Source organism: Tilletiaria anomala, assembly GCF_000711695.1.
Source record: "Tilletiaria anomala UBC 951 chromosome Unknown K437scaffold_18, whole genome shotgun sequence".
Taxonomy (NCBI): Eukaryota; Fungi; Basidiomycota; class Exobasidiomycetes; order Georgefischeriales; family Tilletiariaceae; genus Tilletiaria; species Tilletiaria anomala.
Window position 1 is genome coordinate 113,835 of NW_013547004.1, and position 20,198 is coordinate 134,032.

Below are 20,198 nucleotides of genomic sequence, written 5' to 3' on the forward strand. Positions count from 1 at the left end.
CGATGACTACATCGAGCGAGACCTCGCGGAGATGTCAGCAGCACATGAAGAGCCACGGATGCCACACAGCGCCACTTCGCCAGGACCTTTCGGGCGTACACCGTCCTATGGTGGCCTCGTAATGCATCCACCATCCTCTGCAGGCTCATATGCTGGCGCAGCAGGAATCGGTACGGCGGCCGCTGATGCTGCCGCTGCCGTTGCCGCCGCAGCAATGTACAACGCGGCGCCGCCACCGCCGCCAAGTATAGGTGGACCGATGCGCGGCAACTCGATGGAGGTCGGCTTGTTGTACTCGGCTGGTAGCGGCAGTGGCAGTGCTGGTGGAGTCGGGTATGGGCCTTACGGCTTGTACGCCGAAGCTCCAGTCTATGCGGCGCCGGGAGGTTACGCCACCAATTCGAACGGCCCCTCACATTACGGTCACGACTTCGTTACTTCTCCGCATCCAGAGTCGATCAACTCAGGCGGCACGCTCTACGACTCAGGCGCCGACATGCACTATGCGTATTCGCCTACCCCTGCGATGCACGCGTCGACCAGTAGCGACTATCCCGATCTTTACTGGGACGCCGACGCGCCGCCCAACGCCATCTTTGGCGTCTCTGCACCGCACCATCTCCCTGGGATGCAAGGCGCCGCTGCCCGAGCAACGCTGACGAGAAATCATCAGATTGGGGGCGATTTGCCCGGATTCCCGAATTGGTCGCGAACATGGTATGTCTTCTCCGCTCAGCACTGCGATTCTGCCAAGGTGGCGTTTTTGCTGACGCTCCTCGCGGCCAATACGTCTCGCAGGTATGGTGGGCACATGTCTGCAGATGGACATGCGTACACGACAGTGCCACCTGGTCCTTCGGCGAGCGGATGGGAGGCTGAGACGCTAGGCAGCGGCAGCGGCCATGGTGCTCCTCGCATGCCCTACGGTCGGCACTACGGTCCGGCCGGCGGCGTGGACGACTATGTCAAGGAGGAGCGGATGCGCATGCTCGCCAAAGAGTTCGGGCCCAAAGTCAAGCGCAAAGGAGAGAAGGATGACGATAGTGACAACGAGGAAAACGACGAGGAGGATGAGGATGCGAATCTACCATCGGGCAGCATCACGAAGGCAGGCAAGATTGTCCACTCTTGGCCACGCTTGTTCTCCGCCACACGTGCCTTGCAGGTGATATTGTCGCTCTTAACTATGCTCGTTGGCATTGGCAGCGCGCTGCTCATCAAACCTGGAAAGGACAAGCCGCCGCCACAAGGTACCTTACCTAGCTTTGTTCTCTATGGTGTCACAGTCCTCTCGACACTCGTCATGCTCTACCTCTTCGTCTTCCGACCATGCTGCTGCGATCCTCAGAAGCGCATGAGCAAGGCAGGGCCAGGAAGCATGATGCTCGGTGGCGGCATGGTCATCCCCGTGCTTGGCGGTGGGCCGCATGGAAAGAAGAGCAAGAACCCTTTCGCTGGCAAGAAGAACAAGAAGATGGGCGCCGGCACGACGGTCAATCTGATCGTCGATCCGGCTATGATGGGCGGCCGCGGGGGCGGCGCTGACGACGACAGCGACGACGATTCTTGCAGCGACGAGGAGAATGAGAGCAGCGCTGACGCTGCGCGCAAAGCGCGAAGGCGACGGCGACGGCGGAACAAGCGCAACAAGGTGCTCAATATGCGCTTGCAGGCACGTTGGGTGGTAGAGCGCAAGTTCCTCAAGGTGCTGTTAGCGTGGGACATCATCCTGATGCTGCTCTGGATCGCTGCTGACGTCATGACGATCTTCGTGGGTAAGAAGTGCCCTTCGGGTAGCTCGAATGGATGGTGTGATTGGTACAATGGTGCCATTGCTTGCTCTTGCATTTCCACCGTCGTCTTTCTGCTCGCCATCTGGTGGGACATTAGCGACCTTCGCGCCAGCAGCAAAGGTCCCAGGCCTGGATTTCCGGCTGGCGTATGACCGAGCATCTGTCGCTGCGCAGCCAACAGCTGTGCATGCTGCAAGCTTGCGCGCTTGGCTCTCTCGCTACTCGAACGCCTATGCATGACTTTCGCGACAATTTTTGGACTGAATACCAGCACGGCAGGAGGCGACTCTTCTCTGCTTGTGCAGCAATGACGCTCAATTCAGGGCTGGATCACAGACGCGAGCAACGATACAACGACGACCACAGTTGGACTTTTGGTGATACATTCAATCCAGATTCTTATTAATATCAGTGCTTTCCGGCTTCACCTCTTCTTCCTCCCATCATCACGGCAGCAGTCCAGTGTGCAAGCCTCAATCCACAACTCGACATCGTTCGCCGCCTTCTCATCAACGACGACAGCATTTATAGTAGGGTGAAGTTGGTGGCGTGGCCCCAAATGGTCCTCCGACTTCACTCTTTCAACCTCCGTGCACACTTTGTATTTTAGACAAGCTCGCGAGTTTTGGCTCGAGATGATTGGTTTATAGTGTTTGGCCCGTGTTCGGTCCTCATGATCAGTGAACACCCGCCACGCGCAGGATCGCCAGCAGCGGAGACAAAAGAGCCCTCGCCGCCACGTGGACGGACCACCCATTTACATGCCTCCGTTGCCAATAGTAAATACAATCATGCATGACGTTCGAACCGTGAAAGAACAAGGTTCCATCTTCAGGCAGGCAACTACCTCTCAACAGAGGTCAATGATCGAGCTTTTCACAGTCTTTCCGAGATGCTCAAAGCTGTCGAGACATTCTCTTTTCCCTGGTGCCTGGCAGGCGGCAAGGTGGCGTTGACGCAGGCCGCGCCACTACAGCACACCCCACACAGGCAAACGCGGACACACGCCACGCGCCGGAAGGTGTTAAAGACAACAGGTTCCCTTGCAAGCGAATGGAAGGCAGCTGATGAGAGTGCAGATGAATTAAGGCATACTTATGTAAGCGTCCTTACGATTTTACCTTTTTCGCGCTACTAGCCGCGCTTGCTCAGGGGTTCAAGGTACTGAGAGAGTGTGCATCTACATACATACATATGATCAAGACCAGCATCAAACATGGCGACAAATAGTCGATGTGAGGTGGAATGTGAGCGAGGTCGTTGTTGTGTGCTTTGTATATGGCAATTACATCCATCCTCCTTCTCGACCATCCGGGTATACGTCTTTCCCTCCTGCACCCATCCATCCGTTCATCTTTGTTGTTGGTGCCCCAATATTCACGACTTGACGACCTGTAACGAAGAACAAGTACGACCCTCGACGACATCCTGTCACGACCCTCCCAATACCCAAACCCATACTCCTGGACCAGCAATTTTGATCGCTATAGTCATCATTGTCAATGTACCCAACATGTTGAATTCCTTCTCCAAGTCTGACAAGAACGCTGATGTCGCCACAGAGGCTGGCATTGAGGCGGAGCAGCCTGCTGCCCTGAGTGCCTTCCTCTCCCCCACCTCGCGCTTCTTCGGCAAAAAGGCCGACCCCAAGCTCTTGGGCCCCAACGAGATTGCGCAGAAGGTCGCTTCGATTCTCAAGCCTGGCAAACCCTTCTTCAGTGCGATCGACAATGCATCACTCATCGCCAACCTTGGCAATGGAAGCATCATGAACTGCGATGCTCTCCGTGCGCAGGCGCAAGCCAAAAGTGAGAAGAAGCGAAAGGCTGCGGCCAAGTCCAAGGATGCCGCTGCGATCGCCAATGTTGCCGAGGACGCCACCGCCCATCAGGACGAGAATGAAGACGGCACCGAGTACGTTGGTACCGTCTGGTCTGCCCTCAATTCTCTGCCTGTCGGCGCCGGCTGGTCCGCCATTCCCGGTTCTGAGGGCCAGCCGCTGAGCATCACGTCCGACGGCCCGGCGGACAACGGTCTCTGGACGAGCATGATGGTCACCTGCGACCTCAATTGCACCAAGCTGCAGCTCGGAAAGTCCGTCGTCATTCCCAGCAAGGTACTGGAGGATAACCATTACTTTACTGGCAACCCCAACTCGCTCTACACTTCGATTGGTGCAGGCACGAAGTACCACTGTGAATTTGGATCGGGAAAGTACAGCAGCCTTTTTCCAGGTGCCATGCTGACAGTGGACGATGATTGGATCCTGCAATCGGACAGGGGATAACTTTGAACCCGCTCCCTTGACCGGCAGCTTCGGCTCGTCTTTCTTCCCGTACGCTGCACCCTCGTTCAGCCCGGCGTTGGAGATGTGGAGCTGGCCCTCGTGGGTCCCTTTCCTCGGAAAGAAGGACGGAAGCAAGAGCGGAGACGACAGCAGCAAGACACCCAAGTCTTCCACTCCATCTGCTGGCACGGACACGAACGGCAACAAGCGCGTCTGGTTGCCTTCCACCACGGATGTCTCGGTTCACTGCACGTGGTGGGGATTTACTTGGTGAGCAGTGCGACGTTTACCGTGGAGTAAGAAGGCCAATCCGCTGACGTTCTACACACGCCTTGTAGCTACCTGCCCACACCCGTGATGAACGAGCTGAGCGGCGATGTGCAGCAAGCAGAGAAGATCGCCAATCTCATATCCTCGGTGCTGACCTTCATCTCGAATAACGTTCCTGCCGGCGTTCCCGTAGCGCTGCTCCCCTTCATTGCCGTTCTCAAGGCCATCGCTCCCATCTCGGGCTACATCTCGACATTCATCGGCTGGTCCTGGAGCGAGATCAAGAGCTTTGACGAGGGTCACGGCGTCGAGCTCTCCGCCACATGGCTCTTACCCGTTGCTCTCATCCCCCACAGGTGGGCCGCACCTGTCCCGCCTGTGGATGCAGACCCCACTTCGCCCACTCCTGCTCCTGCTCCGGCGCCTGCCACCCCGGCCACAAGCACGCCCTCTACCTCGGAGCCTGCGCCTGCTGAGCCCATGCCTGTTGAGCCAGAGGCGGAGGAGCCTACACCATCTGAGCGTCAGCCCGAGGAGCCTACTGTGAACAAGTCCACGCTCGATGAGTCTACTCCGGTTGAGTCCAAGCCAGAGGAGTCTACACCCTACGGGTCTACTCCAGATGAGTCCAAGCCAGAGGACCCTACGCCCGACCAGTCTATGCCAGACGAGTCTACTCTGGATGAGTCCCAGACAGACGAGTCTACTCTGGATGAGTCCCAGACAGACGAGTCTACCTCTGCTGTTATGGGCTCTGCGCCAGCGAAGGACGTCAAGTAGAGCCAAAGTCGAGTATTTCGCTGCTCTGGCTAAATGAATCTAAAGGAATGCAAAGTGGAACGCACAAATCTACAATTGACCCTCAACCCTTCGAGCTCACTCAACCGTCACTGATTTATATTCATCACCGATCACGAACAAAGGCTCTTCCCAACATCTCGTCCGTATCATATTGAATGTACTGTTTCTTTGTAGCCCCGCGCACCCGAGCTGAACCATTGCTCGTTCGCGCGTGGAGGCTGTGTCTTACGATACCCGCGTGCGCTGAATGAAATGATCCATTCTATCCAGGAATGAGCATTACGAGCGGGCTTTCGTGGCTGATGATACAAAGAAGGCAAAGTAGGGTACAGGGCAGTAACGATGGCGCATCAGAAGCCGCAACTTGATCATCTCAGGATCTGATTATGTCTGGGAGTCACCCCTGCAGAATCAATGACGGGTTTTCATCTCCCGACCACGACGCGAAGAGAGCTTCGATGTGAACCGCCTTGGCGACCCTGTTCTCTGCGATGAATGCGACTGTCGTACTGGCCTCACGATACTGTGCACCTACAGCCTCGCGATACTTTTCGAGCGGGATGAAGCCGATGAAGTGCTCGTCTCCAAAGCCGCCGACGTGGTACACCCTGTCGACGACGAAGCGGGCCCAGAACGCAGTGTGAGGGCTTTCCGTGGAGCCGGGTGCCCAATGCGCACTGTCTGGATGGTACGAGAGGAAGCATTGTGCGAGCGAATGTGCTTCGTCGTGTTGGCTCGAAACGACAGGAGAGATGGCTGAGGATAGAGAAGGGACTTGTACGATATGCCCGAAGAGCGTCATTCGATTCTTGGACGGCATAAACCGCCGCCAATTCGGTCTGCTCGGATCCCAGTGCGGCGGCTTGTGGCCTTTCAGCAGATTCGGGGCCACGCGTGAATGAAATGACTTGACGTGCCGTGGATCAGGAATAGAGGGATCGGGGTTCGAGCCGATGGAAAATGTGGCGTTACGGTGCGGAGAGGTGAGCGCATTGCGCCAGTGTTGAGAGACGGGCATGGCGAGCATGAGTAGGTCGCCATTGAGGAAGCATGGAGCAAAATAGTCGGGACTTGCCACTACTTGATCTGTGAGGCGAAGGAGGAGATAGGTGCGGTGAGATCCATTGCAGCGCGAAAATGCGCGCCGTGATCAGCCTCGGATAACGCACCTCTTAGCTCGGGGACCGGGTGATTCGACGGATACTTGGATGCAAATGTCCCTACGCCAAATATACTCTCCTCGAATAGCTTCTGAGCAGCTTGTACGGCGGCTGAATGTTCCCGAGCAATCGCACCGTGCACAATCAGCATCAGCTAATGATAAATGCGATACCAACGCGTTGTGAGACTCTCACCGTCATCGACCGTCTCCCAACCCGCTGCGGCCTGTGCGAGCGAGACGAGCAAAGATACTGCGATCGCCGAATATAACTTCATTTTGGCTGGATGCCAAATATGCTACGGCTTTCAAGATTACCTTTCCACGTTGGGGAGAGTAATTTTGTTGCGTGCTATTGCCTTGAGGATAGGTAGGTTCCTCCAGGACTTGTACGTCCATTGAAGTTGCAGCACGACTCTCGAGGATACGCAGCCTTTGTATTACATGCTCTCTCACTTGCGCTCAATGGCCAAGTTGTACCTGTGATGAGCTTTAGGGTTGCTCACTTGATCCGATGTTCGCGCGCCGCGTCTCATCAATCATCGCTTCTCTTCTCTGCATCTGTTTTCACCTATCTTCTCTGGCTGTGTAGCGTGCGGCTTACGTGGTGACTCAAGGCCATCTATCGGGTTCAATTGGGCCACATCACCTCCATCCGTGCTCGGATCCTCTTCCAGCAGCTCGACCATTTGTGCTTCGGCTTCAGTCCAGCCCCAGCCTCTGTCACCCGAAGCGGTAGATCTTGTTCGCAGCTTTGGGACGAAAGGCACCCACAGCGAGACAGTATCACGCACGCGCGCACGCACACTCGCGCGACGAGATTTCATTCAAGCAGCAAGCAAAAGCGCCAGCGAGCAGCGATACCGTTGAACATGGCGACGACCGGAGGAAGGAGCGTAGCCCGCGTTTACCCAAATGCAAACGAGAAGTTCGGGAGGCAATGGTGGGACTATGGTGCGTTCTTAGATGATCAGTAGCAGCCGCGGCTGCTTCTTCGTACGGGTATTTGGTTGCCGATGACATTCATGTTCTGCACATGTCTTGTAATATGTCGATTGCGACTGATGCTTCGTTCCCTCTTCATCCTCCGCATTTTAGACAACCTGACTGTGCAGTGGTGAGTTTGTACGCTTCTAAAGTAGGCAATCTCGGCTGCTGATGCACCTTGCATCCTTGTCCAGGGGCACCCAAGACCACTACGAGATTCTGCGCAAAGTTGGGCGAGGAAAGTACTCGGAAGTGTTCGAGGGCGTCAACGTCGGCTCACCAGCGCCATCACCGGCTCAGCAACAGCAGCAGCAGCATGCGGGGACGAGCGGGACATCCAACGGCGCGAACGGAAACGTTGCTGGGCTGACTATCCCTGAGAAATGCATCATTAAAGTTTTGAAGCCGGTTAAGAAGAAGAAGATCAAGAGGGAGATCAAGATCTTGCAGAACCTTGCAGGCGGGCCGAACGTTGTTGCATTGCTGGACGTTGTCCGGGATCCGCAAGTGAGTACCTGCAGGTAAAGCTGACTGGCAAAAGGAGGCCACTGTGCTGATAGGAAAGTACTTTCTTGGAACACAGTCAAAGACACCTTCGATCATTACGGAATACGTGAACAACACCGATTTCAAAATCCTTTACCCCAAGTTTACCGACTTTGACGTCCGCTTCTACCTCTTTGAGCTGTTGAAGGTACGTGCGCATGCTTCCATGATGACTGCTTGTGCTCACGTCCTCAACATCATTAACCCTTCGTACAGGCCCTCGACTTTTGCCACTCGCGAGGCATTATGCATCGCGATGTCAAGCCACACAACGTAATGATCGATCACGAGAAGAGGAAGCTGCGCTTGATCGACTGGGGGCTGGCAGAATTTTACCACCCTTACACCGAGTACAATGTCCGCGTCGCATCACGATATTTCAAAGGGCCAGAACTGCTCGTCGACTTCCAAGAGTACGACTACTCTTTGGATATGTGGAGTCTCGGGTGCATGTACGCGAGCATGGTGAGTCCTTTTCATGGCCGAGTTGAGACTATCTGTGGCGAGCAAGCATTTACAACATTCTGGCTTCACCCTTTTCAGATCTTCCGAAAGGAGCCATTTTTCCATGGCCACGACAACTACGACCAACTGGTCAAGATATGCAAAGTTCTGGGGACGGATGAACTCTACGCATACTTGGAGAAGTACGAAATTGAGCTGGATCCGCAATACGACGACATCTTGGGGAGGTGAGTAGTGTGGTCGCGTCTGTCCGGGTGCTGCCGGAGTACCTACTGATCATGAGCTATTTTTCTTCTGGTAGATACCAACGGAAGCCATGGTCACGTTTTATTACATCCGAGAACCAGCGGTACATATCAAATGATGCTATCGACTTCTTGGACAAGCTTCTGCGCTACGATCACCAGGAGCGGCTGACGGCGAAGGAAGCTCAAGATCATCCGTACTTCGGTGAGTCCCAGCAGCAGACAGCCGCCGCGGCTCTCCTTTTCCGGCGCGCAATACACCCGATGGTTGATGAGCGGACGCTAATGCTGCGTTCGATGATACTGCAGATCCTGTCAAAGCAGCAGCGGCACGCGGGGAGGTGCCAAACTGAATGAGACGTTGCGAATGCGATTGGAGCGCATATGCAGTTGGCACTCCGCATGGGGACGGAAAACACTTGCATGGCCTCCATTCGCCATTCCATAGATCCTCAACACAGCACTTCCGGCAATGGGCACTTGAGGAGGCGACTCCCAAAAAAGAGACTCGTCGATAGACATGAGACTTCTGAATCCACTCTTTTGTACGCATACCAAGTGTGCCACGACTCGACTACACGCATTTGACGATTTTAGGCCCAGACACTCCCGCACCACCAGCCGGGTGACATTGCACGCCTGAGCGGCCTGAAGTACTACAATGCCGGCGCACCTCAGCGGCGGCTACGTAGACGCAAATCGAATTCCAGAATCTTCGCATGCAGCGATGTTAGGTCGAGTGCATTTAACTACATTCCGAGAACAATCTGCTGGTAACATATTATTCAGGCTGTTGAACAAATCAGAGAGAGAGACCGCAACAGTCAGTAGGTTTGCATCGAAAGTGATGCCCTGGTGATCGACGTACGACATAGTTTGCCCTGGGGCAAGCAGAGGAAAGCAGTTGTCAGCACGCGTTGTCAAATAAAGCAATTTGAGAGGAAGGACGACTCACTTGGAGTTGTGGAAGAATGACTCCTTGCCCCATGGGAATTCCTACGATTTCGATTGCTTGTCAGTGGATGATCAGAAAAAGTTCTTCTATTCGGACCCACCTTTTTGCGGATGTTCTGTTGTAAACGTTGAAGGAAGCAGCGATTGGTTCAGATTCAATGCCATAGAACGGAAATATTCATGATGCGCACGATCATGGGGCGCATACTCAGCAGAGTGATGTTTGCAACTTCTGACTCTAATTCCAACACAGGTGACAGCTTAGGCTGCATCTAATTTAGGACTCACGTTGTACTCGTAGAATGTCCTCTCCGGGAGTTCTCCGCCGTTCTCCTCGATCTCGTGGTCGCGGTGGTGGATATGTTCGGCTTCGATGCCGTAGATGTAGACGCCAAGCACAAGAGCACCCGGCAGGCACACGTACATGCTGACCTTCCTCCACAAATCAGCAGACTTGGCAGCGTGGTCTTTGATGTGCTGGCGCTCAGCGATGAATTCGTTCGTTTGCGCGCCGGCCGTCGAGAATTGGCGGAGAGGCGCGGCAGATGGGGCGCGGGCCGCGAGGACGCCAGAGCGCTTGACGGCGGAGAAGACCGAGCGAGAAGCCATATTGATAGATGCAGAAAGGGGGTCGAGCTGTTTGGGGCTGTGAGGTGCGATTCGCGGCCTGGAGAGGTCCTCGATTTGACGAAAGCAAGGGTAGCTCACTGTGCATAGAGTCAGTCGCTTTGATTGGCAGAGGCCTCTCCTGATGGCCTGCTCGCCTTGAGACTGGCGTGAAGGAGTCGGACGGAGCAGAAGAGGTGCGGCAGCCTGCATGTAAACTCCGCTCCACGGCTCCTACCGATTCATCGTTTCCCGTAAATCCCGCCACTTCCGTCTCGGCCAAGGGGTCTGGTGGCTGGCTAATGACGTTCGCCGCTGCAAGTCGAGGTCGACACCTTCTTTTCCAGGCTGCAACACGTTGTTCACGCTCTCTCCAACCTGTTCTTTTGTTCGCCTAAATCCATCTGCAAAGTCCACCGCTGAACCTTTACGTACCACGCTTTGCGCTCTGCCCACGCTCGACAATTCGGATAGAGTCTTCAAAATGCCTCTCTTTGTTCTTTCGCCGGCCTCGTTAGCCCATTCTGCCCTCTTCGCGGGCTACTACTCCTACCTCACGGCCAATGTCATGAGCGTGAGTCTTGTCAGAGGAAATAACACCCCCAACCCCTCACAGTACTGTCGTTGACATACCCGGTTCATCGATTACCTGGGTTCATCAGCTCCGTGTTAAGACTGGCATCTTCCTTGGGCAGGGTGACGCTGACTCTATCCGCCAGAAGGGTCGCACCGATACACCGAGCCCGCGGGAGGTGGAAAAGCTCAAGCGGGCCGTCCGTGCCCAAGGCAACTTCGCCGAGGGCACGCCCTTCGCTTTTTTCCTGCTCTTCCTTGCCGAGCTGAACGGTGCTCCGACAAGTCTAGTTCACGGCGGCTACCTCACACTGTTCACTGCCCGCATTCTGCATGGATTCTTCGGCATTCAAGATGAGAGCACCGCAGCATTGGGAAGGCCCATCGGCACGATCGTCACTCTTTTGGTCACATCTGGCGCTGGTCTTTACAATGTAAGTCGCTTAGACCCACGAACCCCTGTCTACCCCTTCTTATTAGACGTGACCTGACAACCCTCCCACCATATCCTGCGTCCTCTCTAGCTGAACCTGGGATGGGAGCCTCTCAAGTCGTTTCTGGGCTTCAAGTGAAGGTCAAGTTTAGTAGGATACGGATATATGTAGTTTGCCTGCACGCAACGTAGATGTTGTCAAATGCTTCGAATATGCACCCGTGACTTCTGGCGCCATGCCTCTTTTGCTGAAGATGACGTTTTGACTGAAAGCTAATCGGGGAAATACGCCTCATCCCACAGATCATACAACCTTTCGATTCAAGTTCAACGCGCTCATATTTTTGCGAGGCTGCTCTGCATGCATCACAAGACCACGAATTGGACGATTGGCGGTGTCCCTTGTGGCCTTCGAAATCGACCGCTCGAGACACTGCTACATTGTGTGCTGAGCGCTCAATTACGGCCCTGGATGTAAAGAGCCTTCTATTTTGAGACCCTTGGGCATGCGTCATGTGCGTCACGGTGGAGACCTGAAGTCGATCGAATGAACGAAAACTTTCGTGTTTGCTGCCCTAGAGTGGCCCACGCCCCTGCAAAAGACACTGGTCCAGTGCTCGACAATGTCTCCCACATCCTCTCACAGCAAACGTCGCGACTCACGCCTCACACCTGTCATGCGAGGCTTGTGGCAACCACTCATCACTGGGAAACATACGAGGCTGCCTAGTTCAACCGCCATCCTGACCAACTATTTTCATACTCTCTACCACCACCACGTCTGTTCTAGCTCTTCAGCTTATCGACTAGTGGCCCTGTCTTGTTCTGCTGGAGAGCAAGGCAGTAACCTCATAGACAACTGCAGCAGACTGTGGCGCTGTAACAAGGCATCGTGGCGAGCCAGCCATTGGAATCGATCGATTTTGACGCTTTCTATATTGTAGTCGACGTCTGCGCAGCATCACCTTCAGCAGCAGCTAGACCATCCTCGAACGGACCTCATCTGCGCAAGATGACATCTACGAACGGAGCAGCTGCTGTTCAGGTGGGTGTCGCTGCTTGCCATCTTGCTGTCATTCTGAGTTCTAGGGGTTGCAGCTGCTTCAGCTGGGTGGCACTGACCGTGCACGTCTTGCCTCGTGCCCCTGCATCAGGCGCCCAGGTCAAGCAAGCCCATGCAGTACGAACGTCCAGCCGGCTCATCCTTCCAGAAGCCGTTTGCACTCACGGCGCAGTATGCTCGGGATCGCGGCGATGAAATCAAAGAGCAGAGCTTCGCTCCGAACCTCAATGTCAGGCTCATATGTCCGGATTGCCAAGTCGATCCACCCAATTTGTCAGAGGAGTTCTCAAGTGGCGACCTCGTCTGCGCCACTTGTGGTCTAGTCGTGGGCGATCGCATCGTCGATACTCGATCGGAATGTAAGTGGCCTGCTGTTTGCAGCCAAGGTGTGTTGCAAAGAGGCTGATGAGGATGGTTACGACACCAGGGCGGACGTTCGCCAATGAGGATGGCGACGATCCATCTCGTGTCGGGGAATCCAGTAACCCAATTCTCGATGGTCTGGTTGAGTCCCTCGATACTCGAATTGGTGCTCGCGATGGTGGTTCTGGGATCTCTCGTCAACTGCAGAAGACCGCGCAGCTTGGGCATGGCACGCAGAACAGGAACATCCTAGAAGCGTTCGATGACATCCAGAGAAAGTGTGACAGCATCCACTTGCCTAAGATGGTTAGCGACACTGCCAAACAGCTATTCCGTCGCGCTGAAGAGTCCAAAGTCGCTAAGGGAAAGAAGACAGAGGCGATCGTGGCGAGTGCTATCTATGTCGCTTGCAAGATCAACAAAGTCCCGCGTACCTTTCCCGAGATCTGCAACCTGACAAAAGTCAAAAAGAAGCTTATTGGCCAGGTCTTTCGGGAAATGCAAGCCGCATTTGGGCTCAACGCCCCCGGTACCGCCGATGGCAGTGTCGATGCTGTTGGACCTACAAAAGCTCTGGAGCTCGTCGGCCGCTTCTGCTCTCGTCTGGGATTGGAAAACAGTATCATTCGTCTCACAGAGGACATTGTCACGCGCGTCCGTGAGGCGGGCATTCTGGCCGGCAAGTCGCCCATCACTATCAGCGCAGCATGCATCCTATTCTCGGTCACACTTGCGATGAGCAATCCGCCGACAGCGAAGCAGATTGCAGAGTCTGCCCAAGTTAGTGATTCGACCATCAAGGGCAGCTATCGTGAGATGCTGAAGTCGAAGAGTGCTGTCCTCAGCAAGGACTTCCTAGACAAACACAAAAAGATTGTCGACGTCAATCGACTCTCTAATAATCACTAATCACTGTTTATCGCGAGCGCTTATGCTACATTTGTACTATACACGTTTACACGCATATCATCCAGGCACACCATGTCCTCCTGTATCTTCGTCCGAGTCACCCGTCGTGCTGGTTGTGCTCAGCCTTCTTATGCTGCACTATCCGTCTTATGGTCGATCTCGGACCAACCAAGACCAGCGCCGTTGTTCGACTGACCAGACTCATTATCATCATCGGCGACCTCTGGCATTTTTCTCGAGTAGGGACCAATGCCTCTTGTCGATCTGACGGGATCTAATCGGCCTTTGGCAGCTGCCTTTTCCCTACGCGCAAGAGCCTTGTCGAGCACATCCTGCCATTTCTCTGCATATGTCATTTCCGACATCGGCTTCTTCGGCTGCTTTGTCGACGCATCATGGACCGCTAGCCCGGGGAAATGCTTGAACTCTGCCAGATGATTCGCAGCTGCCCGTGTCGTCTCTTGCACTGACTTGCTCTCTGCACGGCGTACTGGTGTGAAAAGTATGCGATGCGAGGTAATGGACGGCCCTTGGGTTTGCTTGGTGACGGTTGTTGCGCTCGCCAAGGGCCTAAGCTCACGCTGCCCGTAACTGTCTACGTTTCCGTGGATCCTGATATTAGATTCTGGCGTTGAGCGCTGTTTCATTGCTGCACTCACTCTTTGCGTCGTGTAAGAGAATCTCCGACCCGTATAGCTCGTGCCACTCTCCTTTATACAGGGTACGGCCAAGTTTTAACCAAGGTGTGTCGGTATCCAGGCCCTGAAATACAAGTCTCTGAGCCATAGGAGCGATTGAATTTGGCCAAGAAGCCAACCCACTGTGATAGCGCAGTCGACCGACGCGATTTGCTGCAGGCCAGGCTTGCCGAGGTCCAAAGTCACATATATCTCATCCTCTTCGTATTCCCACGCTTCATTTTCTTCTGCTTCAGGATCTTGTGAATGCGAAGCCCGCGATTCTGGACCTTTAGCATCCATACGGCGACCTTCATTTTGCAGATCGCTGTCCGCATCCGTTTCGTCTACCTCATCAGCAGCTCGAACGACTCCCTCGTCCTCCCTTGAATCGATCACAGCATTTGGGCTCCCTTTCAGTCGCTCAGGGCTGCGTTGAGGTCCTTCTTCGCGAAAGGTGTCCACGCGCTTCCACGAAGCGTCCAGGAGCGGATTTGTATGGCGGTCGCTATCGGCGAACGTTCTGACGCGCCGACTCATACTGTGCGTAGCGGGTGGTAGGGAATTTGTTAGTAGCAATTGGAACGGTAGAACAGCTCTTAAAACGACAACGTTGTTGAGACGGTCGTGCTAGAACGCTCATGCTTCCTTCCTCCGCGGTGCTATGGCTAACTACTCAGCTCGCAGGTATGTTCCACATCAGTTGCACCCGTGTGAATGTGGTGTCGGCGCGGCTGGGAGATCTCACAGGCGAAACTACACGAAAAGGCATCCACTGCGCGTAAAGCAGTCTGTCGCGCGGAATCGCGTGCGCGTTTTGACGGGTTTCTTCGGTGCAACACCAGATACCTCCCGTGTCCCAGTGTCCACGTTGCGTGTTCCAGGCGACTGTCCGTTAGGTCCTTCGAGAATTGTGAGCCGCAAAGCATTGACGTATCAACCCGCATCCATCATTGGATCATTCACATGCACCGCTCATGCTTATTGCCTCATGGCGCATGCTTCAAGTCGACTATCCACGGTCCAGCTTTCCGATTGTAGATGCAGCGTTCAGCGATAATGAATCATGCATCGTGCGTCTAGCTACGTGCAAGAGGTCGTTTACACCTATTCCTGACACCATGCGAGCAACCGAGCAAATGATCCTTGCAAGCAGAAGGAGCGCGCCCGAGGAAACCTAACAACATCCAACAAGCTCCATACAATCCATTTGAAGTCCTGGCCAGCAGGATGCGCGACTCATTTGCCTGAATCATGCAAGCACACTGATGCACATTCGACGAAGGACTCCTAAGCGTAGTTGACTCACATGCTTGCACGTTCGACACGCTCTCAAACCTTCTTGTTCTAGCTTTATGATTTCCGCAGCAAGGAAACTAGAAGTCCGTCTAGGCTCTGTGACGCCAGCAGTCTGCCCCTCTTCCGACTGCAGACGTTAGAGAACAAAAAATCCTCACGAATGAGACGCGCATCCTCAAAGGCACTCCGAAAGCTGCATTCTGCTGACGAAATATAGTCGGTTGTAACATCGCTTCTCACTAGCTCACTGATGCTGATCTCACGCAAGGACGCTCTTACATGTCGATGTGGAGTACAGATTCCATATGTGGCCTGCAGTGATCGCGACGCGACTCGTGCGGAGAAAGAACAACACTTGCTGATGGTTCTGAGCTCAATAACCCGTTCCGCCTCCTCCATATATCAGTGCTGACTGTTGATTTCTCCCAGCTCACTTCACGATGATGCTCATTTGATGTACAGAGAGAGAGAGAGAGAGAGAAAGCTGGGTCGAGTTATCCTAAAGCACCCTTGCTCTGCCGTGCAAACAAGGGTAGTGGTATCCTTCGTCAGGAGTGGCACTCCCGAGAGCCCTTTAATGCAGTTTACATCAAGGGCTGCTCATATTCCAAACGGGCGACGCAATCAAGATGGCACAACAGCAGGTACGGCAGCCAATAGTGGCGTGAAGACATCGTGCACTGAATGTATCTCCTTTCGCAGCGTGTGAGACCGCAGGTGGCGACAGCCAATTTGATCACCAGCACTCCAAAACAGGATCTGGTGAGGTGGACTCGCTGCGCCAAATTCAAGTCAATAATCACGCTGATGCGACTTGTGACATGTTGCACAGGCTGCTTTGACGCTCCAGCAAAGCGCTGCTGCGGTCAAGACACTCGTTGACACCAGCCTAGGCTGCATCATGTATCTTCGGTAAGGAGGATGCTGGCTATATGCGCATGGTACAGGCAATTGAGCAGACCACTGCGCACTCTTTCAGTGGAATATTTCCTGAAGATCACTTCGAAGAGGTGGTTCTCCCGTCCGGGCGCCCAATGACGACAGACGAGAGTGGAAAAGCTGTCAAAATGAAGGGAGATGGTTCAATCAAAGTCAAGAAGCTTAAGCGTGGCTGTTCGAGTGAAGGCGACCGTCTGCTGGACTACTGGGTGAGCGCATTCAGGCGCATACAGTCTGAGCACGACCAGGCATACAGGTGGAGAGTTGACGCAATGCATCCGCCTTTGAGCACTCGCAGGAGAAAGGGGTCCAGGACGTGCTGGACAAAGAGTACCTCAAGAGTTTGATTCTCGCAGTCTCCCTGGATCCGGATGACCCCCAGAATATCGTGGAGGCCTACACATTCAAGTCAGTATTTTGACGCGCTCGATGAAGAGCATGAAACTGATGCTATGGCTTCTCTTCCCAGCTTCAAGTACGAAAGCATACAAGGGACGAAGAGGAGAGCACCTATTATGGAGCTGTCCGCGCGCCTCAGAGGGATTGACATGAGCGGCGGCGGCTGCTTCAGCCTGAATGCGGATACTGAGAAGAACCTTCCGACGGCAAGGGAAGTGCGAGCAAGTGCACAGTCCATAATTCGCAATCTTATCACCATGACGCAGACCCTGCAAGAGCTTCCTAGGCGTCGCTTCATCACCTTCAAACTAATCTACAATGACACCGCTCCCGCTGATTACCAGCCACCGTTCTTTGACGCAGCTGACGCAGCGAACCATCGATTCATGTTTGGCACCAAGACGCTGCAGCAAGCCCCAGAAGAGAGCTCGTTCGGAACGCTAGAGACTGGACATCAGAGTGTCTCAGTGCATGTTGCTTCTCTCGCAGATGCTCTTCCATTACCCGTCGTCATTGACCCCGATGCAGGGCGCAATATGATCAGCGCAAGGACAGAGGTTCTGCAACAGGAGGCGATCTTGCAGAAGCAAGATTCCGATGAACGCTGCGTGGTCTGGGATGCCGAGGAAAATGCGCATGGAGGGCTTTCGGACATCGAAGAAGTGGACGAAGAACCTGATACAGATGCAGATGGCGAGCCAGGCCCTGATAACCACAACTCATGGTTGAAACAGCACCAAGCCCGCCTCGATCGCAAGAAACGTGTCGGTTTCAAGCGTGGCTTCCAGCCCGGCGTGCCTGTTGGCGTCAGGCTTCCCAACGGAAAGATCACTCCCATGCCACTCGCTGCGGTCGAAGAAGCAGCCAAACGCGAGGCAGCTAGGCGTGAAGGTCACACAGTCGCTGAAGATGACCTCACCGACGTGGAAATGTTCGTCTCCAAAGTCATTCGCAAGGAGTGGGATATCGAAACAAACACCGACTTGCTGCATAATGTCTTTTCTCCCAGACGCTATGGATCCCTTCAAAGCACTCTGCAGCCTCACTCATCGAGCCCGATTTTGAGAAAAGCAAACCCGACCATTCAGTCTCAAGAGTCCAAGCAATTGGCTCCCACGAACGGTCAAAATGTATATCAGGAGACCGTGCAGGCTACATCACAGCGGGAGAATCATCTTCAGCAAGTCCCCACACGACAGGCTCATTCTGGGCAGAGTCGTGCTCCGGCTTCTTCTCGAGGTTACCTGCATGGGGACGTCGAAATGCAGAACGCTTCTCCGGCTTTGCCCTCTGACTCTCAAACCGATGCTGTGGGCATTTCCAGCCAATCGGTGACCCAAACTGGGGATCAATCTCACACTCACTCACAATCTCAGAGGACTCTTCGTCCTCGTGCTGGTCGCGCGGAAAAAGAGTCGTTGCTGAATGCCTCGTTACCCAAACCGAACCAATCAGCAGTGGTGTCCGAAGACATCACGCGATGTGCTTGTGAAGATGATGACGATGATGGCCTTATGATACAATGTTCGTCATGCTCGGTTTGGGTCCACGCGACGTGCTATGGCTTCAGAGACACCGCAAATGTCCCGGATGATTTCCTCTGCTATGCTGACCGCATCAAAGCTCTGCCGCCGGTGGCCTCGCCTGCGCATATCGAGGGAAATGATCTGATCGAGGATTTGCAATGGCTTGCTCTGAAACGCCGCGCTCTGCACTTGATGTACATCACCGACAGAGCTTGGCCCGACTCGGTCCAGAAATTGGCTCAAAAAATTGGGGCAAACATTCGCATGGCGACCAAGATCCGCAACGAGTTGGAACAAGAAGGCTTCCTGCGCAAGGCCTCTCCTGAACTCGATCCGCATCTGTTCCAGCGTCAAAGGTCGGTCTCGCACTCGCAGAGGAAAGGTCGAGCTCGACCTCGCAAGGCGACTACGTCCCAACTGGTGATGGTTGACACGCTTCCAGTCAAGACGAGCGCCAATGCATTGTACTTCACCCCCGGACTCGGCAAAGAGCGCGAGATTCTAGAGGCACCTGCTAAGCAACGGCACAATACCGGAGGAGCAGACCTTTCCGGCGAAGGCTCAATGAGCAGGAGATCTGATCGTAAGCATGTTCCTGCGTATGTTAAGCCGGTTTCCTTGCTGACGTTGTACACCTATGCAGCACACGCTGCCACGGCTGAGGCGAATAGTCAGGAGGACCTCAAGTGCAACCACACGCTCGTGCTGGACAGCTGCGACCCTGCAAGTGCCGAAGGGATGCCTGAAATTCAGGGCATAGCGCGTTTGGCAGCCGGAGTTGTCAATGCCGGCTCCGGCGCAGCTCGAGTAACTATGATTCTTGACAAGACGGCAGCCCGCAACGCCACGCCTGTGCTTGTGGGACAAAGTCATGAAAGTGTTGCTGGTCAACAAGTCGTAGGTGCAGCAGCAGATTCCACACCCACACTGGGGGCCCTGATTCTGATATCTTTCTTGTTCCACACGCCGAAAAGGCTGCAACGCTGCCGCAGCATTTACCAATGATGGCAGAGCCCTCCAATTCCGATGCGAATGCCCAATCAGCAGGCGCTTGCCAACTAATGGCTGGCATCCAAGATTTTATCTACAAATCTCCTGAGATCCTGCCAACGAATATTGCTACCACGTCCCAACCCAGTCACACTGTCTCCGTTCCTTTCAAGCCCATCATTCCCGCTCGCAAGAAAGGCATTCCTGCCAAGGCCCAATCTGGAGACGGAAGCGCCGTTACTCCTATTTCGTCTGCTAGACCTGTGAGTTGAGGTTAAGAGCTCGCGTCTACGCTGCATTCGCTGACTGAGATTGCGTTGATTCCGAATGTGACCAGGCGGATGATTCCATTGTTTGTCCTGAAGCTACAGAGCATGGCATCTGGTCCATGAAGCAGATCAGCGATGAGGGTGTAGCCCTTGAGAATGGGAGTGAAGGCTGTCGCGAGACGATCGAGAAGTTCATTCCGCCACAAAACGCCAGACATGGTGACCACTTAGCCGCCAACAAACGCTTTGCTCCCACCGACTTTCATTGGCCAGGCGCGATCAAGAAGATATCGATCGCAAGCGCCATTGAAATCCAGGACGAAAGTGACTTCATAGACTCCTTGTGATCAAGGAGGCCTTCTGCAGCTTTTTCACCGGACACTGCCACATGTTCTCTGTATGTCTAATGACGAGCGGCTCTGCTCATACAGCCCATGCATCAGACGAATGATGCTCTGCTGCTGCAAGTTGTTAGCAACATGTATGAAGACTGCTTCCAAGTGAGGATTAGGTTGCGGCGTGCGCATATGATTTGGTCGCACAATGCTTGGATTAAAGCTGCCGCTCTGGTCGCGTGACCGGAGAGGACCGAGGGAGCGAGCCCACCACAACACCAATGCCCACATCAGAACGGAACCAGGCGGA

The 20,198-nt window shown here is 54.2% G+C and overlaps 9 protein-coding genes across 9 annotated transcripts; 6 read left to right on the top strand and 3 right to left on the bottom strand.

The window, feature by feature from the left end:
- Positions 1 to 526: 526 nt before the first annotated feature.
- K437DRAFT_221804 (uncharacterized protein) lies at positions 527 to 1,945 on the top strand (the record flags this gene model as incomplete). Its single annotated transcript, XM_013389139.1, has 2 exons — positions 527 to 717; positions 799 to 1,945. 2 exons carry the CDS (start codon positions 527 to 529, stop codon positions 1,943 to 1,945), a joined length of 1,338 nt encoding a protein of 445 aa, XP_013244593.1.
- A 1,117-nt stretch (positions 1,946 to 3,062) lies between these two features.
- K437DRAFT_255012 (uncharacterized protein) lies at positions 3,063 to 5,424 on the top strand. The gene is made up of 3 exons (XM_013389140.1): positions 3,063 to 3,988; positions 4,074 to 4,350; positions 4,419 to 5,424. Exons 1-3 carry the CDS (start codon positions 3,307 to 3,309, stop codon positions 5,128 to 5,130), a joined length of 1,671 nt encoding a protein of 556 aa, XP_013244594.1. The 5' UTR covers positions 3,063 to 3,306; the 3' UTR covers positions 5,131 to 5,424.
- K437DRAFT_233479 (uncharacterized protein) lies at positions 5,418 to 6,691 on the bottom strand. Its single transcript, XM_013389141.1, has 3 exons — positions 6,507 to 6,691; positions 6,321 to 6,422; positions 5,418 to 6,237 (listed from the first exon to the last, which is right to left on the bottom strand). The coding sequence occupies exons 1-3, from the start codon at positions 6,586 to 6,588 to the stop codon at positions 5,549 to 5,551; spliced, it is 873 nt and encodes a 290-aa protein (XP_013244595.1). The 5' UTR covers positions 6,589 to 6,691; the 3' UTR covers positions 5,418 to 5,548.
- Positions 6,692 to 6,909: 218 nt separating this feature from the next.
- K437DRAFT_255014 (Pkinase-domain-containing protein) lies at positions 6,910 to 9,327 on the top strand. The gene is made up of 8 exons (XM_013389142.1): positions 6,910 to 7,264; positions 7,409 to 7,427; positions 7,492 to 7,804; positions 7,881 to 7,991; positions 8,060 to 8,308; positions 8,387 to 8,535; positions 8,610 to 8,758; positions 8,863 to 9,327. The coding sequence occupies exons 1-8, from the start codon at positions 7,183 to 7,185 to the stop codon at positions 8,904 to 8,906; spliced, it is 1,116 nt and encodes a 371-aa protein (XP_013244596.1). The 5' UTR covers positions 6,910 to 7,182; the 3' UTR covers positions 8,907 to 9,327.
- On the bottom strand, positions 9,209 to 10,177 carry K437DRAFT_244805 (mitochondrial cytochrome c oxidase subunit VIa). Its single transcript, XM_013389143.1, has 5 exons — positions 9,796 to 10,177; positions 9,609 to 9,623; positions 9,509 to 9,549; positions 9,422 to 9,434; positions 9,209 to 9,343 (listed from the first exon to the last, which is right to left on the bottom strand). The coding sequence occupies exons 1-5, from the start codon at positions 10,114 to 10,116 to the stop codon at positions 9,335 to 9,337; spliced, it is 399 nt and encodes a 132-aa protein (XP_013244597.1). The 5' UTR covers positions 10,117 to 10,177; the 3' UTR covers positions 9,209 to 9,334.
- Positions 10,178 to 10,476: 299 nt separating this feature from the next.
- On the top strand, positions 10,477 to 11,326 carry K437DRAFT_255017 (uncharacterized protein). Its single transcript, XM_013389144.1, has 3 exons — positions 10,477 to 10,687; positions 10,776 to 11,120; positions 11,211 to 11,326. Exons 1-3 carry the CDS (start codon positions 10,598 to 10,600, stop codon positions 11,256 to 11,258), a joined length of 483 nt encoding a protein of 160 aa, XP_013244598.1. The 5' UTR covers positions 10,477 to 10,597; the 3' UTR covers positions 11,259 to 11,326.
- Positions 11,327 to 12,294: 968 nt separating this feature from the next.
- K437DRAFT_221898 (cyclin-like protein) lies at positions 12,295 to 13,454 on the top strand (the record flags this gene model as incomplete). The annotated part of the gene is made up of 2 exons (XM_013389145.1): positions 12,295 to 12,541; positions 12,610 to 13,454. 2 exons carry the CDS (start codon positions 12,295 to 12,297, stop codon positions 13,452 to 13,454), a joined length of 1,092 nt encoding a protein of 363 aa, XP_013244599.1.
- Position 13,455: 1 nt separating this feature from the next.
- On the bottom strand, positions 13,456 to 14,854 carry K437DRAFT_273058 (uncharacterized protein). Its single transcript, XM_013389146.1, has 3 exons — positions 14,276 to 14,854; positions 14,114 to 14,216; positions 13,456 to 14,049 (listed from the first exon to the last, which is right to left on the bottom strand). Exons 1-3 carry the CDS (start codon positions 14,669 to 14,671, stop codon positions 13,583 to 13,585), a joined length of 966 nt encoding a protein of 321 aa, XP_013244600.1. The 5' UTR covers positions 14,672 to 14,854; the 3' UTR covers positions 13,456 to 13,582.
- Positions 14,855 to 15,909: 1,055 nt separating this feature from the next.
- K437DRAFT_255021 (uncharacterized protein) lies at positions 15,910 to 20,069 on the top strand. The gene is made up of 9 exons (XM_013389147.1): positions 15,910 to 16,074; positions 16,133 to 16,192; positions 16,263 to 16,342; positions 16,410 to 16,578; positions 16,668 to 16,777; positions 16,839 to 18,877; positions 18,938 to 19,191; positions 19,269 to 19,547; positions 19,622 to 20,069. Exons 1-9 carry the CDS (start codon positions 16,060 to 16,062, stop codon positions 19,898 to 19,900), a joined length of 3,285 nt encoding a protein of 1,094 aa, XP_013244601.1. The 5' UTR covers positions 15,910 to 16,059; the 3' UTR covers positions 19,901 to 20,069.
- The last annotated feature ends 129 nt before the right edge of the window (positions 20,070 to 20,198 follow it).